This window comes from Ascaphus truei, chromosome 6 (assembly GCF_040206685.1).
Source record: "Ascaphus truei isolate aAscTru1 chromosome 6, aAscTru1.hap1, whole genome shotgun sequence".
Taxonomy (NCBI): Eukaryota; Metazoa; Chordata; class Amphibia; order Anura; family Ascaphidae; genus Ascaphus; species Ascaphus truei.
The window spans coordinates 61,443,255-61,466,608 of record NC_134488.1 but is presented as its reverse complement, the minus strand read 5'-3'; the positions used below and the strand labels follow the sequence as shown (position 1 = coordinate 61,466,608).

The 23,354-nt window shown below is 43.7% G+C and overlaps 1 protein-coding gene across 26 annotated transcripts in view; it reads left to right on the top strand.

Moving 5' to 3' along the window:
• MACF1 (microtubule actin crosslinking factor 1) overlaps window positions 1–23,354 on the top strand; it is a 121,972-nt gene that overhangs the window by 85,442 nt on the left and 13,176 nt on the right. For 20 of the 26 annotated variants that reach the window (XM_075604503.1, XM_075604515.1, XM_075604502.1 and 17 more), the window contains 26 exons: window positions 73–399; window positions 1,002–1,086; window positions 1,319–1,560; window positions 2,136–2,342; window positions 2,967–3,086; window positions 3,266–3,373; window positions 3,576–3,794; window positions 4,228–4,431; window positions 6,641–6,872; window positions 7,387–7,613; window positions 7,708–7,830; window positions 8,252–8,353; window positions 8,718–8,819; window positions 14,649–14,822; window positions 14,914–15,069; window positions 15,512–15,709; window positions 16,558–16,686; window positions 17,025–17,195; window positions 18,533–18,688; window positions 18,795–19,001; window positions 19,472–19,591; window positions 20,558–20,727; window positions 21,113–21,272; window positions 21,566–21,760; window positions 22,053–22,181; window positions 22,387–22,530. In XM_075604503.1, coding sequence (XP_075460618.1) covers window positions 73–399; window positions 1,002–1,086; window positions 1,319–1,560; window positions 2,136–2,342; window positions 2,967–3,086; window positions 3,266–3,373; window positions 3,576–3,794; window positions 4,228–4,431; window positions 6,641–6,872; window positions 7,387–7,613; window positions 7,708–7,830; window positions 8,252–8,353; window positions 8,718–8,819; window positions 14,649–14,822; window positions 14,914–15,069; window positions 15,512–15,709; window positions 16,558–16,686; window positions 17,025–17,195; window positions 18,533–18,688; window positions 18,795–19,001; window positions 19,472–19,591; window positions 20,558–20,727; window positions 21,113–21,272; window positions 21,566–21,760; window positions 22,053–22,181; window positions 22,387–22,530 — 4,407 coding nt within the window. The remainder of the gene's footprint in view (window positions 1–72; window positions 400–1,001; window positions 1,087–1,318; window positions 1,561–2,135; window positions 2,343–2,966; window positions 3,087–3,265; window positions 3,374–3,575; window positions 3,795–4,227; window positions 4,432–6,640; window positions 6,873–7,386; window positions 7,614–7,707; window positions 7,831–8,251; window positions 8,354–8,717; window positions 8,820–14,648; window positions 14,823–14,913; window positions 15,070–15,511; window positions 15,710–16,557; window positions 16,687–17,024; window positions 17,196–18,532; window positions 18,689–18,794; window positions 19,002–19,471; window positions 19,592–20,557; window positions 20,728–21,112; window positions 21,273–21,565; window positions 21,761–22,052; window positions 22,182–22,386; window positions 22,531–23,354) is intronic. The other 6 variants (XM_075604510.1, XM_075604511.1, XM_075604514.1 and 3 more) reach the window with 2 other exon arrangements.

Sequence of the window (23,354 nt, the reverse complement as noted above, 5' to 3'; positions counted from 1 at the left end):
TTTGTTTCCATTGGCTGTGTTTCGTTTATTATTTATTTTTTCTGTTGGTGCGTTTCCACGTGGCATTTTCAGAGCCTAGAGGATGACATAACAGTCCGTGAGACTGGCGTGCTGCAGGCAGGCCGTTTCGGGGACTCTCTCGCTGCCTTGTGCGCTGCAGCTGAGCGTGTGAGGCTGGCAGAGAGGTTAGACATGCTGCAAGCACGTTACAGCGATATTCAGGACCATTGTTGCAGAAAGTCCGCTCTGCTTGAGCAGGCTCTGAGCAATGCCAGGCTGTTTGGGGAGGATGAGATGGAAGTGTTGAACTGGCTGTCCGTGGTAGAAGACAAGCTCAGCTCAGAGTCTGTAAAGGATTACAAGCTGGAGGTTTTGCAGAAGCAGCACACGCATCTCATGGTACACACCTTTTTGTTTTTTGTTTTTTTAAATTTCTTTCATTCACAATTATTTGATTATTTCATTGTTTTCTGCTTATGATTTTTCTCATTGTATTAAACCTGCAGAGGATAAATGTAAATCTTTCGGGCTTCGGTTGAATGCTGTTTAACGGTTAATACAGTTAAAATATTTTTTTTTTTAACTAGAATATAAGAATTTACAGCTTTTCTTGAATATCCTGTTATATAGCAGGACCAAAGATTGTGCTTTCATGTCCCCACAATTCTCCAACTGGTATGGTGCTTTATCACCTGAACTGGGGGCCTTTTTTTGTCTTGAAAGCACAGATACAAGAATACATTGCTGTCTTTGTGGTTCCATCATAATAAGAAGCTTTAATAAGAAATATTATAAGAACAATATCTATAAAATATGTTGAACTCGGACCCTGGAAAGTGTCACATTCTTTGGTTTTCTTCAGGGTGGATATGACATTTAGAACTCTTGGTTACACATAAAATAGCTATGATAAATGCAAGTGACATTGGTCCAGGCTGTGACAGTCATGACACAGCAATGCTACACTAACCATAATTTCTATCAATTGCTACTTTTTGAAGGCCCTTAGTGAAGACATTTTAAACCGGAAAAGGAATGTGGATCAAGCTGTGAAAAACGGACAAGCCCTCTTAAAGCAGACAACAGGTGGGTAATGTGTGTTAAGAGTGGATCCTTCTTACTGCCACATTTATTATTCTGTCCCAAATCCCTGGAAATGATGGTGCACTGTGAATTATAAGGGAGCGTGAATTTGGCTCATTATGGCTTGGAAATCTGGGTGCTTATTGTAAGCAGTTTTTTTTAACTTGTATATGTGATTTCAGGCCGTCTTGGTTACAGAAAGCGAGGGTTATAAATTTAGGTTTCAATTTCCCAGGTGAGGAGGTGCTGCTCATCCAGGAGAAATTGGATGGCATAAAAACCCGTTACTCTGAAATCACAGCGTCCAGCGGCAAGGCGCTGAGGACACTGGAGCAGGCTCTTCAGCTGGCCAGCAAGTTCCAGTCCACCCATGAAGAGCTGACTGGCTGGCTGAGGAGGGTGGAGGGAGAGCTGGCTCACCGCACGACTCTGTCTCCTGTTGGGGACCAAATACCCCAGTTCCAGCAACGTCAGAAGGTGGGAAACGACATTTCTCAGCATGTCTATGACCAGTGATCAAAGTGTGATGGTACCACTATTTTTTAATAAACAACCCTCACAGCACCACTACCTTTTAATTTACCATACCGCTACTTTCTCATTTACAATCCCATAGTACCACTACCTTTACATATATTGCCCCAGAGTACCACTACTGTTAATATACAGCCCCACAGTACCACTACTTGTTGATGTACAACCCCACACTACATGTACATTTATGACGCAGTATCTATACTTTGTTCTTGACATACTTTCTTTTTACAGGAAAATTAATTTCTTTTGGGAGGCCTATTTTACTTTCCAAGCATAAATGTAGTTGGAACAGCCATTTCTAAATATCAAATAAATGCAGAATCTTTTTCTGTCTGACACCATACAACTACCTTTTTACTGTCACTTTGACCACTGACTGTGACAGAATTATTGCTACTTTCGTGATTGTAATACCTGCTTTACCTGCAGGTGCGAACACCTATCGATTGTGAAAACTTTTGGCCACTAGTGATAGGCTCCCAATTAATAACAGTTTACATGTTGTTTTGTGTCAGGAGCTAAAGAAAGAGGTTATGGAATATCGCCTTGTTCTTGATACTATCAACGAGGTGAGCAGTGCCCTGCTGGAGCTGGTACCCTGGCGAGCCCGGGAGGGACTGGACAAGCTTGTGTCAGATGCCAATGAGCAGTACAGATCTGTCAGCAGCACTGTTGGGCAAAGAGTGAATGAAATAGATGCTGCAATACAGAGGTCACAACAGGTAAACATTTATCAGTGATGCTTTAGAGATGTGTCCTTCTGTGCAAGTCTGCAGACAGCCTATTGTGGCTGGAATCATCATTCCACTATGCCCCCCTAGCACCAATATAGGACAAATATTAATAGGTGCAGTCTGTCTGGGATACATCACGTGTTCTTCTTCCTGTGTGATTAGGACACTGACAAAGAGCTGCTTCTCTGTTATCTGGATTTTCTTGTCTCTGTCTAGCCACTATCCTAAATTTAACACCAAACTTTTTTTTTACACCCCATAAAAATTATTCAAGGCTTTTCCGCATAACTTATTGTCTTAAAATCACCGCCTCACACACTGTATCAGACGAGCAGCATTTACTGATTTCACTAAATAAAACATTAATGGGTAAACCTGGCGTATGTGAAAAGCCCTTACTTGCTGCACAATAAATGAATCTTGCTGCTTCTTGGTGTGATTCTCCTCTTTGCAAAGTGCATTGCTTCGCATTGTTGATACGCTTCCTGTTTAAAGCGCTCCGTGTCCGTTAGATTCTGCAATGCGTCTTTGTTGGTAGTGTGTGTTCAGGATGTCTGCGCTTTATGTGCATTGCTTCATTGTTACGCTTCGTCTCTACTCCCTCTTTGCCAGTATGAGCAAGCTGCTGATGCAGAGTTAGCCTGGGTCGCCGAGACCAAGAGAAAGCTTCTGGCACTAGGTCCAGTCTGTTTGGAACAGGACCAGACCACAGCACAGCTGCAGGTGCAGAAGGTACGTGCGTCACCCACACCGCACAAGGACAGATGCATGAAGGATTTAAAGGGTTATGAGGGCACGGTTGTAACCTGGACCTGTTCTTCATGTTTGTTTATTGAAGATATATAATGTGTAGTGTCTGATATGGGTTAATTTTTTTTCTTGACCTTGTGTTTTGTTTTGTTATTGAACAGGCTTTCTCAGTAGATATAATTCGCCACAAAGATTCTATAGATGAGCTTCTTGGCACACAAGAAGAGATTCTTCGGACGTGCGGTGACGGACAGAAAGCCACCTTACAAGTAAATGCAGATCTTTATTTTTACTCCACTGGGCTGTTGGCTAATGGTCCTTATTGCCAAATGAGATACAAATATAAGTACAGTATGTCTAAACAGCAGTACTTCTGAGTCTACCAAAACATTTCACTTCCCTCGTTCCGACGTGGTTTTGTTTACATCGGTGATGTGACATCTTTCTTACCCCAGCCTGTTTCTTTCACAGGAGAAAACAAAATCTCTTCTGGAACAATACGAGGGTGTGAGTCACCTGCATTCAGAACGCTATGCACGACTGGAGCGCGCGCAAGTTCTTGTCAATCAGTTCTGGGAGACCTACGAAGAATTAAATCCATGGATTGAGGAAACGCAGATCCTGATTTCCCAGCTACCACCTCCTGCTGTGGATCACGAGCTACTGAGGCAGCAACAAGAAGACATGAGGGTAAAGAGCCCTGCAGCTTTCAATTCTTCCAGTAGCCTGTCAGAAAACATGCTCTCTTTTTAATGTGTTAAGGAGTCCGAACGGAGAACACGTCCAATAACCGCTTTCACATTTGAAGCAGAAAACGACATGGTCTCACAATCATGTTAACTTAACACCTTGTGGTTTACATTGATATTGGTCTCATGTCAAATTACACAACCTAGAAAAATCTTTGTCCTAATAGTGATACAACGGCAATAATTCTAGATAACTGCAATGTTCGACAAAAACAGTTTAGTTTGCTTCTTGCCTTTTTAAAAAGGTGTCTTTTAGACTAAGCCGCTGTCATAATTTGGAACATTGCGAAAGCAGAGCTGACCTACACATACATTTCGTTCACTAATTGTATAACTCGACACGTCTCAAATGTACTCCTCTGTTCAAATTGCAGCAATTAAGGGAATCAATCGCTGAGCACAAGCCTCACATCGACAAATTGTTAAAGATCGGTCCTTATCTGTGTGATCTTAACCCTGAGGAAGGTATCGCAGTGCAGGAGAAATACAGCAACGCAGAACATCTGTATATCGGAATCAAGGAGGAAGTGCGCCAGAGAGCTATGGCACTGGATGATGCTATCGCACAAGCAGTTCAGGTAATATAGTCTTACGGTAACACACTGCTCCCCTATCCACCCCATGATTTGTATACAATGTCACTGTTTCCTGTAACCACTGAGATAAATGCTCAGAGCTTTTCTTACTACTAAAACTTTAAAGCAGCAGTTCAAGCAATATGCTACATGTGTTTTTTTTAATAAATCAGTTCTGTACTATGAAAAAATACTTGTAGCATTTAAAAAAAAAAAAAAAATGTTTTAAAGACATTTTTAATGTTTCTAATGTTGGAAGCATTTCCAAAGTCCACTTTCCCCTTCTGATAGGCTCTGGATCTTGAGCACCGTCCTCTCCCTAGCAGTGCACCAATTGTATCTAGTAACTGCCCAGTCAATCATATTCTAGGAATTACATTGCCCGCAATGCTGTGCAAGAACTGACTTAAATAGCCCCGAGCAAGCGATTGATTACAGGAGAACGGATTGATCTGCAGCTTAGCTAATCACTTGTCAGTGTGCAAATTGTATTGATGCACATATTGAATGGGAAAATATATATATATATATATTTTTTTTTAACGGCAGCTTGAACTGCAGCTTTAACCACTGCTTGTCTGCATTTAAGTAGATCTCTAACCACACTTGTCATTATACTGCCCTTGAAGCCCTCAGGTGTTACCCTAAGACTGGGTTGATTTGCCCTAACCTATGTGAGAGCATAAACATAACAGAGACTTTTCAACATCTGGGGTATCAACATGGTAGAGACAAAGGGGTCTATGTATTAGGGCACATTTTCTTCCTTCCCCTATGTCGCTCAGCAGTTTGTCCCTGTCTTCCCCAACATGAGAAGTGGGGAGCGTCAGTAGGAGGAGTTGTGGGTGAATTTACTCGGTGCACAGATTATAATGAGATGTATCACATTCTGTGTCTCTGCCCCAGCTTGCACCTTGGGGAGCGTCAGTAGGAGGAGTTGGGGAGGAGTTACATGGTGCACAGGTTATAATGAGATGTATCACATTCTGCGTCTGTCCCAGCATGCACCTTGGGGAGCGTCAGTAGGAGGAGTTGGGGAGGAGTTACATGGTGCACAGGTTATAATGAGATGTATCACATTCTGCGTCTCTGCCCCAGCTTGCACCTTGGGGAGCGTCAGTAGGAGGAGTTGGGGAGGAGTTACGTGGGGCACAGATTATAATGAGATGTATCACAGCCTGCGCCTCTGCCCCAGCTTGCACCTTAGGGGGTGTCAGTAGGAGGAGTTGTGGGTGAATTTACTCGGTGCACAGATTATAATGAGATGTATCACATTCTGCATCTCTGCCCCAGCTTACACCTTGGGGGGTGTCAGTAGGAGGAGTTACATGGGGCACAGATTATGAGATGTATCACATTTTGTGTGTCTGCCCCATTCCCTTTTATTTTCCCCACACACACTGCCATATTTGAAGTGGTATAAGACTAACATTCTGCATCTGATATAAGAAGCATATGCCGCAGCTCTGCTCCAAAAAACGGAGCCATGTGTCAAAACACATTTGTCTCTATGTTGATACATACACCCAAAATGACATTCTTCACAGTAATAATGACACCAAAACAGAAATGTTGTGTGCTGAGATTTGTTTACTTGAAAAGTCTTGTCATCAAATGTAATCGCATGGCCCATTCCTGACATCGGTTACATCTCGGGAAGAGACCGTTACAGCCTTGAATCTCATCCATAAGAAACGATATATTAGTCGCACGCTGGTCCTATACAAAGTGTCACATCCCACTCTTCAATGGTTAATTAGGAAAGAAAGGGGTTTAAATCTCATAAGCACAGGAAGTAGGTGATATTTATCAGGCACCCTCCGTATCATTCATTTTGCAAAGTTCCATGTTCTAGTTATATATATATATATTTGTTATTAACTGTTGTTCAATTGTTAACATGTGTGTGTGTAGTTTGCACTGTTGTATTGTTACGTGTGCTGTGATTCGTGCTGCACTAACACCGCATCTCTCCTCTCATCTCACATCACCTCCCTTTCCTTGTGGAATGTGTTAACTTTATGTTTTGCCGCCATCGTCACATGTCACTGACGAGCTGACTTCTCTGCATTTCAGATTGTGGAGGTAAGTCTCATCCTGCTTATTTAGTTTTTAACCTCATAACCTCGCCATCTCACACCTTGTGTTCTGCCACAGTGTTTTATACCAGGTGTAGTTTCATAACCTCATTAAAACTTCCTCCTTCGCCCAGTTCCATGATAAGATTGAGCCGATGCTGGAGACCTTGGAGAGCCTGGCGTCTCGACTACGAATCCCCCCTCTGATCCCCGCAGAGGTGGAAAAGATTCGGGATTGTATCAGCGACAACAAAAACACACTTATGGAGCGTGAGAAGTTGCAGCCGTCATTTCAAGCGCTAAAACATCGCGGTGAGGAGCTGATTAGCAGATCACAGGGAGCTGATAAAGACCCTGCAGCAAAAGGTAAGCACATGCTTTCTCTTGGTATACTGTATATTTCAGTGTTGGTCTTTTAACACACTCCTGTGTTCTTTAGAGATATAGGTATTCTAGGGCTGAGATAGGTGCAGTATACAGCTATAAAACACTGCCCTGCACAGAAATCTCCACATTTCTATGAGGACAAGACACTATTTCAAACACTAAAAGTAAAATTGTAATCTGTTGTGAAATAGAAGGGTAAATACTGTGAGTGTTGATCTTGATTTGACACGGTGGGCATATACGGTGGCACCCGCGCTTTTTAAGGGGTTGCTCTTCTGCATCGGTTTGCTGAATAATCTTGGGGGGAAATATTTTCATTTTCTTTGTGTTGGCTCAATGCTGTTACATCACAAATTCCAGCTGCATTGTGGAGAGGCCAGCAACGCATTGCTTTGGTGTTGATACTGTGAGGAATCGTTAGATAGACACACACACTAATTGTTTCACATCAGAAATAAATCGTTACCTCTCTCTACTCCCAACTCTCTTGCAGCAGTCCAAGATAAATTGGATCAGATGGTGTTCTTCTGGGGTGACATTAAAGCTCGGGCTGACGAGCGTGAAATGAAGTTCCTTGATGTCCTTGAACTCGCAGAGAAGTTCTGGCTGGATATGACAGCCCTGCTAACGACCATCAAAGACACACACGATTTTGTCCATGATCTGGAGAGTCCAGGCATTGACCCATCGATGATTAAGCAGCAGATTGAAGCTGCAGACGTAAGGATATAGAGCAATTTGACAATGCAGTGTCCCTGCTCCGTTGCCTGTTGGATTTGCTGTTGACGCCCTGATCTTTTATTTCTTTTCCCAGACCATTAAAGAGGAGACCGACGGACTGCAAGAAGAACTTGAGTTCTTACGAATCCTTGGAGCCGATCTCATTTTCGCCTGTGGAGAGACTGAAAAGCCCGAAGTAAAGAAGAGCATCGATGAGGTAAAATGTGGGCCTGTGCCCTCTGTGATCGGTACAGTAACGCCTTAGGCTGAGTCCCAGGTGGTCACGGCGGCGTGCGCTACAGCGTGCGCGCCACACAGCACAGCACAGCCCCAGAGGATGTGTGTGTGTGGGCGCACAAAGCGTAGTGACGCGTACACTCGCAGAGAAGACAAGAATGTTGTCTTCCCGTGCAGCGACGCGGTCACGTGGTCGGCGTGCAGCCAATGGCAGGGCAGATATGCCCCGTCATGGCCCTGCCTCCATCATGGCCCCTCACTCCCCTACAGTTCTCCTACAGACCGCCGATCGCGGCTGTAGTCTCTGCATGCACCGCCAGGCGCACGTGCAGCAGGGAGGACTGGGGCCGCAGCCTAACTGTTTTTATGCGTCCAGTTTATGGTTTGTTTTTTTGGTGCAGATGAACAGTGCGTGGGAAAACCTGAAGAAAACGTGGTCGGAGAGGCTGGAAAAGCTGAGGGATGCAATGTCAACTGCAGTACAGTACCAGGACACGCTGCAGGTATGTTACTACAACATGCTGGAAACGTGTACGCACCTGTGGCATGTGCCTCCAATGTCTGTATATTTTTTTGTATGTTGAAAGCAAAATAAATAGTATGTTCTAAGGCAGCGGGGATCAACTCTAGTCAACAGGTCAAGTTTTAGGATATCGCAACTTCAGCACAGGTGGCTCAATCAGAGGTTCAGTCTTCCACGTCTGATTGAGCCACCTGTGCTGAAGCTGGGATATTCTGAAAACCTGACCTGTTGGAGGGAGCCGAGGACTGATGTGAGTCCCCCTGCTTTAAGGAAATTAAAATATTAAAGATTGCAAGAGATTTGTTTCTTCTCTCTTAATAAAAAAAGCTCTCTCTTCATTCCAGGCGATGTTTGACTGGCTTGATAACGCCGTGATTAAGCTGTGTGACATGCCACCAGTTGGCACCGACCTTAATACTGTGAAGGAGCAGCTCAACGAGATGAAGGTAAATCTGACGTGACATATTAGTGAGACAAGCAGATGAGGGTATATATAAATATGTGGTATGTTAGTGAAACAATGAGGTGTGTATGTGTCTGTCACACACACACACACACACACACACACACACACACACACACACACACACACACACACACAGAAAAAGAGCGAAATCCAATATAGAAAATGTATATGTCTGGCCAATTTATTAAAAAACAGGGAAATACAAGGTCCCAATAGATTAAAGACAATGTATAACAAACAAATGACATATAAATAGCAGAGTGCAAAAATAGCAGGGTTTAACAATACCAATAGAATTAAATATGGACTAATCGAAGCTGATATACTGTAGTAAAGTGCAGCAGATGTTAATCAATCAAGGTCATACATTAACATCTGCTGCACTGTACTACAGTATATCAGCTTCGTTTAGTCCATATTTCCACATGGCTACAGGCTTTATGGACTAATACATACTCTTCTCATATTCCTCCTCATCAGTTTGTTTATCGGACATTCTATTGGTATTGTTATACCCTCCTATTTTTGCGCTCTTTTTCTTTTTGTATAATTTTGTGAATGGGTACATCCTAATTAGAGCAGCATCCTTGTAGTTCTATTTTCTCCTGATCAATACAAGTCTTAATTTTTGAGTATTTATTCTCTCTTATTTAAACGTTTGTATATTTTTGGTACACATGTTTAGCGCTGGTTCTTTTTTCGTGTGTGTGCCAGAGAAACCAATCCCACCCATAGTGAAGGAAGGTGGAAATATCCTCCTATAAAGTCCCAAATGCAAACACGGGGAGCAGGAGATTTAAAAGCAGCTTTCTAAAGAGGAACCACAGCCAGGCGTGTATCTAAAAAAGAAGAAAACAAAGCAAACGCTCAATAGCGTATAAAAGTGTGCGACTTTAACAACCAATAAAAGGAGTATTAAGATGCACTCACAAACGTAGAAAATTTAAAAGCATGGGAGATCTGAATCATTAGCATCATCCGGACACCAAAGGACTGCTTCAGTTCACAGGAGTCAACAAGACTAAAATTAGAGAGCGTACTGTTCATAGAACAAACTGTGACGGTGGAAGGTGCAGCTGGTAAGAGAAGGGTGTTAAAGGTGGCAAATAGGCGTTAAGGGTTATAGGACAGAGTTAATATGAGAAGAAAAGTAGGTTTGCTTGCCAAGAGCAGTGTTATAAGAGAAGAGTAGGAATTTATAGTGGAAGAAATTGGCTTTAGAGTGGGATTTCTTCCAGTAACGTTCAGCAGAGTGTGAGCACTTTTGGAGGTTACTGGAAGAGCTTGTGTGCCATGGTTGTGCCTTAAGTTGTCGAGGGTGACTTGTGGTGGCAGGAGCTGTCTTGTCTAAGGCTGATGAAAGTGTACTACTGTATAGCGAGGTTGCCAGGTGATGGAAAGGTTGCAGATGGGAGAGAGGAGAGGTTGTACAGATGTTGAAAATTGGAAGTAAGTGTTGGGGAAGGTGCAGAGGGAAGGATGAGGCTAAAGATTAGGAGATGATCAGAGAGACGGAAGGGAGTGTTAGAGGTTTTAAAGACAGAGCAGAAGCGGAAGAAAACCAGGTCACGGTCGTGTCCATTGCAGTGAGAGGTGGTCCACGAGATAAGATGGGCAGCTGAAGTGTCATTGGGATTGTCAAAGGGTATTTTACTGTCTCCCAGGAGGACAGTAGGTATTTCAGATGAGAGGAAGTGTAACGGACGTGCTTGCCACAAACTGGGACCACACCGCGGGGCTGAGGTGGGGATGTAAATACACCGACTTTAGGCCACGAAGCCGAGTGCGGATTCCGTGGTCAGACATAGTCGGGTCAGGGTTGGAGAAAACAGGGTAATCCATAGACAAGCCAGGATCAGGGTTGGAGACGACAGGGTAATCGATATCCAGGCTGGGGTTCGGCAACAGGAAGGCTGGTGCGAAGTGCTTCAGCTTAGTAGCTGCAGCGCGGGAATGGGCTCTGAGTGAGGAGCGGGAGCGGTCCATGATAAAGGCCTCTGCAAGGTGAGATTGCAGGCCGGCCTAGGAACACCAAAGATTAGCACTGGGGATCCAGCGGTTCACCACAGGAACCAAGTAGCAGGCCTCTGCAAGGGGAATATGCAGCATGCACCAGGAACCAGGAAACAGGCCTCTGCAAGGAGGGAATGCAGCAGGCCACAGGAACCAAGGAGCAGGCCTCTGCAAGGAGGGAATGCAGGAGGCCACAGGAACAGATTGGCTAAGGCAAAGTAGCTTTTGGCAAACACAGTTATATCCAAGTCCAACTTGGTTTATGCTCAGCAACTTCCTGGGGGGAGGGGCTGGCTCTATATAGAATAGCAGAGCCACACAGGAGGCATGCAGGCTGCAGTGATTGCAGGAGCAGGGGATGCAGATTGCAGAAACAAAGGGGGGTTGTCTAGAAGCTGGATAGTTCTGTAAGGAATAGGTTTCAGCCAAACCCAGGAGCGGATTCCTTACAGGAAGTGAGGAAGTCAAGAAATTGAGATGTATGTCCAAGGGGACGATAGATGACCGCAATAAAGAGAGAAAGGGTGGAAAGGAGACGGACAGCGGGGACTTCAAAAGATGAGGTGATGGAGGGAAATGGGGATATGACATGAAATATGCAGTGTGGAGAAAGTAGTATACCAATTCCTCTGCCCTGTCTACTCCCTGGTCGGGGGGGGGGGGGGCGGCTGAGGGAGAGACCACAGTAGGAGAGTGCAGCAGGAGAGGCGGTGTCTGAGGGGATGAGCCAGGGTTCTGTAATGGCAAGAAGGCTGAGAGTTGGAAATAAATAAGGCATCAATTGCAGTAAATTTGCTGCAAACCAATCGCGCGTTCCATAGGGCACAGGAAAAGGGAAGGGAGAGGTGTAATGGGGATGATGGGGTGATTCGTAGTATGTGGTGATATGGAGACTTTGGAGTAGGGTGTGCGACGGGAAAGGATTGGTATGTGGATAGGGCCAGGATTAGGAGGTATGTTGCCACATAGTAGGAAGGTGAGGAAGTGAGATTAGGACAGGGAATTTTGGGGGGTGATGGGGAGGTGATGTGAGAAGCAGGTGGAGTTGATGGCTGCAGAATGAAGGGGATGACAGTAGGAAATGGGAAATGGGAAATAGGGAAGGATGGATTAAGGGTGAAAGTGTGGGAGCTAGAGGTGTTCCCCAAACTAGCTTCAGACTTATACATCTGAACAATCAAATGCGCCCCTCTTCCTTCCCCTCCCTCCCTCCCCCCTCAATAAAACTGCCTAATTGCCTATTACTGTCTGCACAATTGCCAGACAAAACGTTTAGGACACATGCACACTAACCCCCTAACATACCAGATAAAAACTAATACATTCAGGGAGGGGGAGGAATCTTGTTCACAGGGATTAATGGATGATTAAAAATGAATTATCTGAGGATGTGAGAGATAATACAATTACCGGTAGTTCCATATCGCAGCAACTGAAGTTCATGGCTTGCATGATGTGTGCATGATTTATAACTCCTGTCAAACTTCATCTTCACTTAAAGATGCTCACTTTAAAATTAGGTGCATGTGCATGTGCATGTGCATATGTGTATATACAGTGGTGAGAAAAAGTTTGTGATCCCCGTAGGATCTTCACACATTTCAAACCTAAAATTTTATTAGATCTTAATCGAAGTTCTAATAATAGATAAAGATAACCTGATCAAACAAATTACACAAAACATGATACTTTATCAACATTTATTTATCCACAAATGATTCAACATTCAATATCCATGTGTGAAAAAGTATGTGACATTTGAGGACTTCCTTGCATGGACAGCTCGCTTCAGGTCCTGCTACAACATTTCGATGGAGTTTGGGTCCGGACTTTGATTAGGCCATTCTAAAGCGCGGAATTTCTTCTGCAGCCATTCTTTTGTAGATCTGCTTGTATGTTTAGGATCATTGTCTTGCTACATGACCCACTTACGCTTCAACTCACGGACAGATGGCCTGACATTCTCCTCTAGAATCTTCTGATACAATACAGAATTCATGGTTGTGCCAATGATGGCAAGCCGTCCAAGTCCAGAGGCAGCAAAGCAGCCCTAAACCATCACACTCCACCACCATGCTTGATGATTGGGATGAGGTTCTTATGTTCTAACGCAGTGTTTGGTTTTCGCCAAACATAATGTTTCTCATTGAGGCCACAAAGTTCTAGCTTTGACTCGTCTGTCCAGAGAACATTGTTCCAGATGTTTTGTGGATCATCTATGTGCTCTTTGGGAGCTTCAGACGGACAGCAATGTTCTTTTTAGAGAGCAGTGGTTTCCTCCTGGCTATCCTTCCATGAATACCATTCTTGTTAAGTGTTTTTCAGATAATTGAGCCACATTACCCAAAGCGAGAGTGGCCTGCAGATCCTTGGATGTTACTCTGGGTTTCTTTGTGACTTCCTGGATTTGTTGGTTTAGTCTTGGAGATTTTGGGAGGATGACCGCTCCTGGGTAGAGTGGCTGTCGTCTTGAACTTTCTCCATTTGTCTCACAGTGGATTGGAGGAGCCCAAATTCTTAGAAATGGTTTTGTAACCCTTTCTAGACTGATGTGCAGGAATAACTGCTTTTCTTAGGTCCCTCTGAGATTTATTTTGATTGTGGCATTGTTTCCACACACCTGTATGGTAAAGACCAAATTCACAACGTTTCTGATCTTTATATAGGGTGGGGCCTCCCAAATGCACACCTTAAGATCTTCCTAATTATTTAAACACCTGATTCCAATTACCCCCGTTAATTCAGCTGATAAAACCAGGGTTTCACTTAGTTTTGCACATACCCTGACTTAATTACTCATTATCTAATTCATGCATCATTTTGATTCAAAAGACATGGAACTGGTTAATATAGACCCTATTGGATATTTAAGAAAGGACTAGTTTTGATTGAAGGTTATGGAATAACTGTAATTTCTGGAATTATCATTGGGGTTCACAAACGTTTTCTCGCCACTGTGTGTATGTATGTATGTATGTATGTATGTATGTATATACATACATACACACACACACACACACACATCTTTGAGACTTTTTTGTCTTGGTTTTGCTACATTTATTTCTGTCTCAGAGCACCGACCATACTCTTTAATTCAGAGTTTATTCTTTGGTCTTGGTAATACCCTTTATCAGAGGTATGTATATATATATGTGTGTGTATATGTGTGTGTATATATATATATATATATATATATATATATATATATATATATATATATATATATATATATATATATATATATATATATATATATATATATATATACACACACACACACACACACACACACACACACACACACACACACACATACACACACACATACATACACACACACACATACACACACACACACATACACACACACATACACACACACATACACACACACATACACACACACACACACACATACCCACACACCTCGACAAACTAGGCAAAACCAACTCACCTCCACCTCACCCAAATATATGTATGTGTGTGTATATATTTATATACACACACACACATCTAAAGACAATGAGAGGAGCTTACAACTATTACTAAAACTACCTTTCTCACATACTTCAAAATATTTGTTCTGTGTGAGTTAAGCTATTAACGGTTTAGTGTTAAAGGCCGAAGTGACCACACTATGCCAAGTGAATAGAGAAGACTCGCATAGATGAAGGGAGATGAGCGCAGTGTATGTTGGGTTTGGTATTGGGAGAGTTATGCAGTGAATCAGGATAAATACCTTCTGATTCTGCTGCTGCCACCGCACTGTTCCATTTATTGTTTCTTCACTTGGCAGGAATTTAAGATGGAGGTTTACCAGCAGCAGATAGAAATGGAGAAGTTAAACCACCAAGGGGAGCTGATGCTGAAGAAAGCCATTGATGACACAGACCGGGACATCATCTATGGACCTCTCACTGAGCTGAGACATCTCTGGGAAAATCTGGGAGAAAAAATTGCACATAGACAGGTAAATGAAATGCAAGTGGGGCAGAAATTGGACTTGGCTTTAACAAACTATCAATCAAGTTTAATAATTGTTACAATCTTTTGTTCAACAGCACAAATTAGAAGCTGCTCTGCTGGCGCTTGGCCAGTTCCAACATGCACTGGCTGAAGTGATGTCCTGGCTGACACACACAGATGAGATGTTGGATGCACAGAGACCCATCAGTGGTGACCCAAAGGTCATTGAGGTGGAACTTGCAAAACATCATGTAAGACTTGTTGCTATGAAAATATTTAGAGCTGTGCTTGGGAGTTTGCAGTGTTGTTGCCAGTGTGTGATTTACATGAATATACACGGTAGCTTGGGGAGAGAGTAGCAGTGCGTCAGATAGAAGACGTCGAATTGTATGTCCTGCGATGAGTTACAATGCCAAGTAAAGTAACTTTTCTTTCTCATGCAATGTCACTATGCCGGATTATGAGGAAATATAAACCTGGTAAAGATTTGGGAAAAGCTTTTTAGACTTAATTTTAGAAACCATAATAACCTTCTTTTTTTTTTTTTTATAAATAAAATGCTTTTTAACGAGTAAGTGAGATTTTAGGTGTATAAATATAAAAGTAGTGGTACTCTGGTCAACCTAATGCCATTGCTATTTGACCGCTGCGTATGATTGCATAGGTCTAGTGATCCCGCGTTATTCTATGCAGGTGCTGAAGAACGATGTGCTCGCCCACCAAAGCACAGTGCAGACGGTGAACCAAGCTGGCAGGGAATTGTTGGAGTCCAGTGCGGGAGACGATGTGAACAGTCTGCATAGTCGACTTCAGACGCTGAACCAGTCATGGGAATCTGTGATTCAAAAAACAGAGGATCGCGAGCAGCTGCTGCAAATGGCTTTGCAGAAGGTATGGGTTACCAAATACAGAGAAGCGGCACACAGGTGTCCAGCATTGGCGCTTCTTAGGCCTGGGACATAGTAGAGTAGACTGTGCTGAGCCGCGCTGAGCAGATGCACTTACCCCCTGCAGCTGTCATCAGCGCGGCTTTAGCAGCCGCTTCCGCATGCGTGCGGAGGCTCAGGTATTTTGAGCAGACAAGCAAGTTAAAAATTTGCCGCTCAGGGGAGCGGAGGAGCGGTCACGTGACCGCTCACATCCAATGGGAGTGAGGGACTAGCCACGCCTCCATTCTGCCTCTGCCCCGCCCCCAAAGCGCGCTCACTGCCTCACCTGCCAGGACACAAATAAGCTCCAGTTTGAGCAGGCGAGGCAAAGCAGGAGCGCGGATCAGCGCGGCCCGAGGCACCGTGCCCGAGGCCTTAGGAATACCACGACAACGTTGTTGGCACTCATCCCATTTAAATACAAAAGTGTTGGAAAATGTATTAATAAGATGACATGTTTTTTTGTTTGCTTCCTCTATGTCAATATAAATATAGGATGAGGATGTTGGCCGATTTAAATGTAACAAACCTTGGACTTAATCGATGTGTATTTGTTTTGGGGATTTTTTTTTTCTTCAACTTAATCTGTTGCTTTGTTACTATGTATATTATAACTCTGCATTTAGGCTTCATTTAAGGATCAGAGCCTCAGTAAAAGCTTCCTTTTAGTGAAGTTATAATATACACTTGTATATGTGTCCATGTTCTGTATGGGAGTTAGTTTTTACATTTAATGACGTATTAACTGAAAAACTAACGTCTAAGAAAAAGTGTTTTCCGTCTCAAACGCTCTTGTTTTTTTCCTGACAGGCTCAGGGCTTCTCCGGTGAGATCGAAGACTTCCTCCAGTGGCAGAGCAGGATAGAAAGCCAGCTGTCTGCAGCGAAAGCCACGGGCGGCCTGCCAGAGACTGCACGGGAACAACTCCAAGCTCACATGGTGAGAAGATCTTCACCATAGTAGTCTATACATTTTTTTTTAACACCATGTACGGACTTGTAGAGAGAAATCGTTTGGTTTATGATCCCCCATTATTGCCAGTACTAAAGGGATTTAACTATAAATAAAAAATACAGTGAAGGTTGAGGCTTCAAAACTGAAGAATTTGTAGTAAAAAAACAAGACGATGCACTTTTGATGGTTTCCGTTACGTTTCCAGGCCTCTTTTTCTAGCAAGGAAATAAAACATTAAATACAGATACATTGATATTATATTTCTCAGGGATTATAACATGTATTTCTCCTCCTGACTTGTTGCTGTTTTTTTTTTTTTATAGGAATTGTACGCAGAGTTGAAAGCAAACGAAGATCTGTACAAGCAGCTTCTGGACAAGGGGCATTTAATGCTGTTAAGCCGTGACGATGCATCTGGGTCCATCACCGAGCAGAACGTGGCTCTGCTAAAGAGAAAGTGGCAAACGATTAGCAACAAAGTGGAGGAGAGGAAGGCGAGTCTGTGGGATAGGACCTGACGTGTGGTTGTTTGATGTCACCGTCCTGCTACTTCATTTAATGCCGCAGACATCTTTCACAGGGCACAAGACTACAGTTCCCACCCAATTTCGGCGGCCCTGCGAACCCCCCCTCACTCTCTCCCATGCTCTTTCTCTCCTCCCTTTCACTCTACCACTTTCTTTCACTCCTCTCAATTCTCTCTCTCCCCCCCACTCTCACTTTTCCCCCTTCTTTCTCACTCTTCCCCTTAAACCTCCCCCTTTGTCACTCCTAACTCCCCACTCTCACTCAACCTGAATCTCAATCAATCCCATCCCTCTCTCAATCAATCCCATCCCTCTCTCAATCAACCCCCTCCTTTCTCACTCAATCCCCCCCTCCTTTCTCACTCAATCCCCCCCCTCCTTTCTCACTCAATCCCCCCTTCCTCCCTCAATCTCCCCTCCTTTCTCACTCAATCCCCCTTTTCTTTCTCACTCAATCCCCCCCCCCCTCCATTCTCCCTCAATCTCCCCTTCCTTTCTCACTCAATCTCCCCTTCCTTTCTCACTCAATCCCCCCCCTCCTTTCTCACTCAATCCCCCCTCCTTTCTCAGTCCAACTTCTGGGTGAGCCTAACTCCCGGCACTCGCTGGATGCAGCAGGGAGATTGACGTGAGAAGAGGGCTCGCAGCTGAGGAGCGCTGGGCTCCACAATACACAGAGACTCCGACAGCCAGAGGCAGAAGTTGGACCTGACCTTCGGCTGGCCGAACTTCTAGCGCCGGTCGGTCAGAGCCACCAGGCCCGGATCACTTGTCCCAACCCCCCCCCCCTCCCCACTCCCTCCATCCCCCTCCCCACACCCTCCGTCAATGGCCTTGAGACTTAATGTGTGTTAGAAACTTTAGCCAAATGTAAACTACCTATTAACCTACTTATTTTAGATGATTAATATGCACTGTGACTTTGCTATAAATAAAGTATCAGAGCTCTTCAACATGTGCAGACCTTCTGCTAAGTAACGACCATTGCTCAAACATCCTTTTCAGCTAAGATAATACAAACATTTTCCATTCCATCATATTTTTTTTTTAACAAGTCTACCCTGTTCATTGAAGTATTATGGTTTTAATTTCTAAAAAAAAAGAAAAAAAATGTTAATTTACATTGTAATACTCTTCCAGCTTTCACACTAATAAAACATTTTTTTTTCTGTTCTGGTCCCTTTGGGAAAGTATCTGAAGAGACCTATAAAGGATATGCTGTACTTTACAATGATAGCGTTTTTGATGTTCTTTCTTAACTTGCTGTGTGTGCTTATTTCTCTCTCTCTCTCTCCCCGCATTAGGTGAAACTTGAAGAAGCCCTCATTCTGGCTATTGATTTTCAGAATTCATTACAAGAGTTTATTAACTGGCTGACACAAGCCGAGCAAAGTCTGAATATCGCACCCTTTCCCAGCCTTATCCTGGACACCGTGCTCTTCCAGATTGATGAACACAAGGTAGTTCCCGGACACCTCACAAGATTCCTTTTCCTTCTGCATTGTCAGCCAATGTCAGGACAGTTTGTAGTCGAATCCTAAAATTAGTATTCTTTCACTGTTTCAGATTTTTGTAAATGAAGTGAACGACCATCGTGAGCAAATTATTGAATTGGACAAAACGGGGAACCAGCTGAAGTTTCTCAGTCAGAAGCAGGATGTTGTCTTGATTAAGAATCTTCTCCTCAGCGTCCAGTCCCGCTGGGAAAAGGTGGTTCAGCGCTCGGTGGAAAGAGGGCGCTCTCTGGACGATGCCAGGAAACGAGCCAAACAGGTCTGTGGAGAGGAGAAATGGAGATATCATTTGGATTAAAGCTTCAAAATAAAATATAACTTTTAGATAGTCATAGTATCTGTTTTATCATCCTCTTTGGCATCCTGTATACAATATCTGTCTTGACTAACGATATCTGCGTGTCAGATAAGGTTAAGGCAGCAGTTACCCTCAATGATATTTTTCATCAGTATGGGAAGCAGGGGGTCCCTGGAGTGGAAAATCTCTATTTTCTGCTCTGCGATGCCCTGGTTTCAAAGGTACTTACCAGTAAAAGCCGCACGGTGCAGTTTCCTCCAGGGGAAATAATGGTGGTTTAAATCTCCCACATTACCCGAGCCAAAAGGAAGTTGCAATGTCACCTGTCGTGGCTCCCTATTGGCCCGCGTGATGCCAGTTAGTACCTGCGACATTTTTACAGGTAAGTGAAAGTGGCACTTACTAGCTTTTAAATCGATACTTCATTTCAGTTCCATGAAGCCTGGAAGAAGCTTGTTGACTGGCTGGAGGATGCAGAGAATTGCCTGGACTCTGAGCTGGAAATCTCTAATGATCCAGACAGGATCAAACTGCAGCTCACAAAGCACAAGGTCAGATTCTGCTGTCTTCTCCTCCCTCTCCCCCACCCATCACAAGCCTCTCCCAGTTCAGTAACATATTCCTTTCCCAGAGATGCTGCCCCTAAGCTTGGACTGGCTCATTATCTGGGGAAGTCCCCGGTGGGCCCTCAATGTCCAGTCTGGCCAAGTCTCCCAGAATGACCAGGAGACTTAACAAATCTTGGGTAGACTCGGAGGACTGTCCGAATCTCCCATGTTAGTTTGTGTGTGAGTGCGGCTGCAGTGCGAGTCAGTCTGCTCTATCTATCACAATACAGTGTGTGTGAGTCAGTCTCCTCTGTTTGAATCATTTATCTGTGTGTATCTCAATCAGCGTACACTATGTATGTGTATCCTCAGTCGTGTGTGTGTGTGTGTGTGTGTGTGTTACATCTATGAGTGCACGTGTTTGTACAGCACCAGTATATGTGTTGTATGCTCAGGTAACTGGATGTTTGAGCATGTTGTACAGTGTTACAGTGTGTGTGTATATATATATATATATATATATATTCGACAAACCTATACATTTGCTCGCCCCGGGCGAGTGGATTTAACCCCCGGGCGAGTAAATATTGGCCCAAGCAGCACACGTTTGGTACTAGGTGGCGAGTAGATTTTTTTGTGTGGCGAGTAGATTTTTTGGTGATTTGTCAACCACTGTATATATATATATATATATATATATATATATATATATATATATATATATATATATATATATATATACTGTACAACATGCAGTTACCTGAGCATACAACACATATACTGATACAGTACAAACACGTGTACTATATATATATATAGCCCAGTCCCTGTTATAACTTTCTTTGCCCACTATGCTACTACGAACGGTTACCCCCTTTGGGCCCCTGATACCCCAGCCCAACGCGGAGCTTGTCACGTGTGCCACGCATTAAGCTGACCACGTTTTGCTTTTGTTTCACAAACCTGCAGGAGTTCCAGAAAACGCTAGGCAGTAAACAGCCTGTTTATGACACGACTGCCCGGACCGGACGTGCTCTGAAGGAAAAGGCTTCGCTGAGCGACGATGCCCAGAAACTAGACCACCTCCTAGGAGAAGTGAGGGACAAATGGGATACAGTCTGTGGCAAATCCGTGGAAAGGTAACGCCGAGTTTTACATTAATGCCGGTCTAACTATATTAACCCTTTCGCTGCCTGAGGGGCCTGCCGCGCGTTCATGGCGTAGGTCAGTGGTAATGCCACTGCCTTTGAAGTGGGTGAACCCTGTTTGAATTGCAGAGTCAGCTCATTAAGACCTTGGGCAAGTGGCTACTTTTTGAGTACAGCGCGGCAAACACGGTCACCGTTCATATAGGAATAAATCTATTATTACATACATGTGTTCCTGAACTGCAGGCTGAGTAATAGTTTATTCTGTTCCGTGTAGGGCAGAGGAAATGGGTTCTATGTTAAGACTAGGATGTTTTTACTGCTGTTGATGATCGTGTCAGATGGTCTATGAAACGTGGTCTGTGGCTCTTTGCAGGCAGCACAAGCTGGAAGAAGCGTTGCTTTTCTCTGGTCAGTTCATGGACGCCCTGCAGGCTCTGGTCGACTGGCTGTACAAGGTCGAGCCTCAGCTGGCCGAAGACCAACCAGTGCATGGTGATTTAGATCTTGTAATGAACTTGATGGATGCTCACAAGGTAGGAAAATAATAATAATGCATCAATATTTGCCCAGTGTTGTCCTGCGATCTCTGCGCTCATGTAGAAAGTTCCGTATTATGTCACAAAAACTTACTGTAGTGTATCTAATAAAAGTCTATATTAGATTATGTAGCACAGCTCACTGCACTGAGGGGAATGTAATGAAGTTATTTTTACATTGTAATAGGTTGAGGTCCCTGGGTAGTCTCCTCATTATAAATTGCAATATTTCATGTCGGTCAGTCCTTTTCCAGCTCTGCATGATGATTATTTTGCTGTACGTCCAACAGGCCTTTCAGAAGGAACTAAGGAAGAGAACCAGCAGTGTGCAGGCGCTGAAGCGGTCTGCCAGAGAACTCATAGATAACAGCAGAGATGACACCACGTGGGTGAAAGCACAGCTGCAAGAACTCAGCACTCGGTGGGATACCGTCTGCAAACTGTCGGTTTCCAAACAGGCCCGCCTAGAGCAAGCGCTGAAACAGGTGAGGGTATTGCAGCAGGGGAGCCGCCATAGGTTGAGGTGCAGGGGAAGATGCCCGTGGGTCATATTTGCTTGGACGTTCTACTCCATCTGACACCTTCCTTGCTTCAAGAAACCTTACAGCCCTGGTCACTTGAATGGGCCGGGTCTACTAAGCGGTGCTGGAAGGTGTCCTTTGAGAAGCACTGCTTAGTGAATATGGCCCTATGTGTAGAAAACAACGTGTCCTGCTTAGTGTAAACATGGATCCAATATCTGATTTGAATATTATTGATATGTACGTTATCTTGCAGGCAGAGGAGTTTCACACCACAGTCCACATGCTGCTTGAATGGCTGTCTGAAGCCGAGCAGACACTGCGCTTCAGGGGAGCTCTGCCTGACGATGCGGAATCCTTACAGTCACTCATTGACGTACATAAGGTAAGATCATAAACAGTGTTTCTGTTTGTATAACCACACACAGGAAGTGAAGGGGCTCGGCTTTAGTGCCGTCCTTGTGCAAGGTAATCACCATGTACATCGCAGACTATAATTATGTACACGTTTGTCTCTTATGGACAAGTTCATGCATTGCTCTGCTTGAGTTGAGTTTGGTTGGCAACTCTCTTTGGATTCTCTTCCACAGGAGTTTATGAATAAGGTGGAAGAAAAACAAGTAGATGTGAACACAGCAGTGAGTATGGGAGAAGGAATCCTGACCGTGTGCCATCCAGACTGCATTACCACCATCAAGCACTGGATCACCATCATACGAGCTCGATTCGAGGAGGTTCGTGTGTACTCCGAACACTAATTAATGTAATGATTCAGCATGAAAGTGATTTCCTGTACAAACAATCACATCAGATGGGGGAGCTTGTGCAAATAGGACTCTGGTACTGTAACATATTTATGCCTGGCCAAGTACAGTATTGGTATATTTACATAGCTTTTCTCATTATATACATATATATATATATATATATATATATATATATACACACACATACACTTAAGTTATGGTGGGTAAAAAAAGTGACAAAAACCCTCCACAACAAAGCATATAGCAAATGGATATATTACTGTATGCTCATTTGCATGTCTTAGACAGGTCTGCAACCCCGCCTATAGGGAAACCATGTTGAATGGTTTTGAAGCAAAAAGTGGCACTGTGTGCTCGTTTGCATGTCATTTCCCAGAATCCCTTGCTGCAGTGGAAGTGCTGGGTGATAATGGTGAAAGGCGGGGTTGCAGACCTGTCTAAGACATGCAAATGAGCATACAGTAATATATCCATTTGATATATATATATATATATATATATAAATATTTAGCAGCCGCCGCAGTCTATTTCCTGCCTGCGTATTTTAGGGCAGGTCTCTAGTGAGTGAGTGTTATGAGCCAGAAAGAGAGAGGTTAAACTTCCCATTAATGTTGTGCTAGTTTAGGTCCTTTGTGCATGTTCTGCACCGTATCTACTTAATATTCTGGGACACGGCTGTAAGGATGGGTTTTAAAGTAATATTGTTGCATGTTTATATTATGAAGACTCTGCAGCAAGTGTTTGTTTTCTGAAGTGATTTGAGGAGAGAGGGGGATAGTCTTCAATCCTAA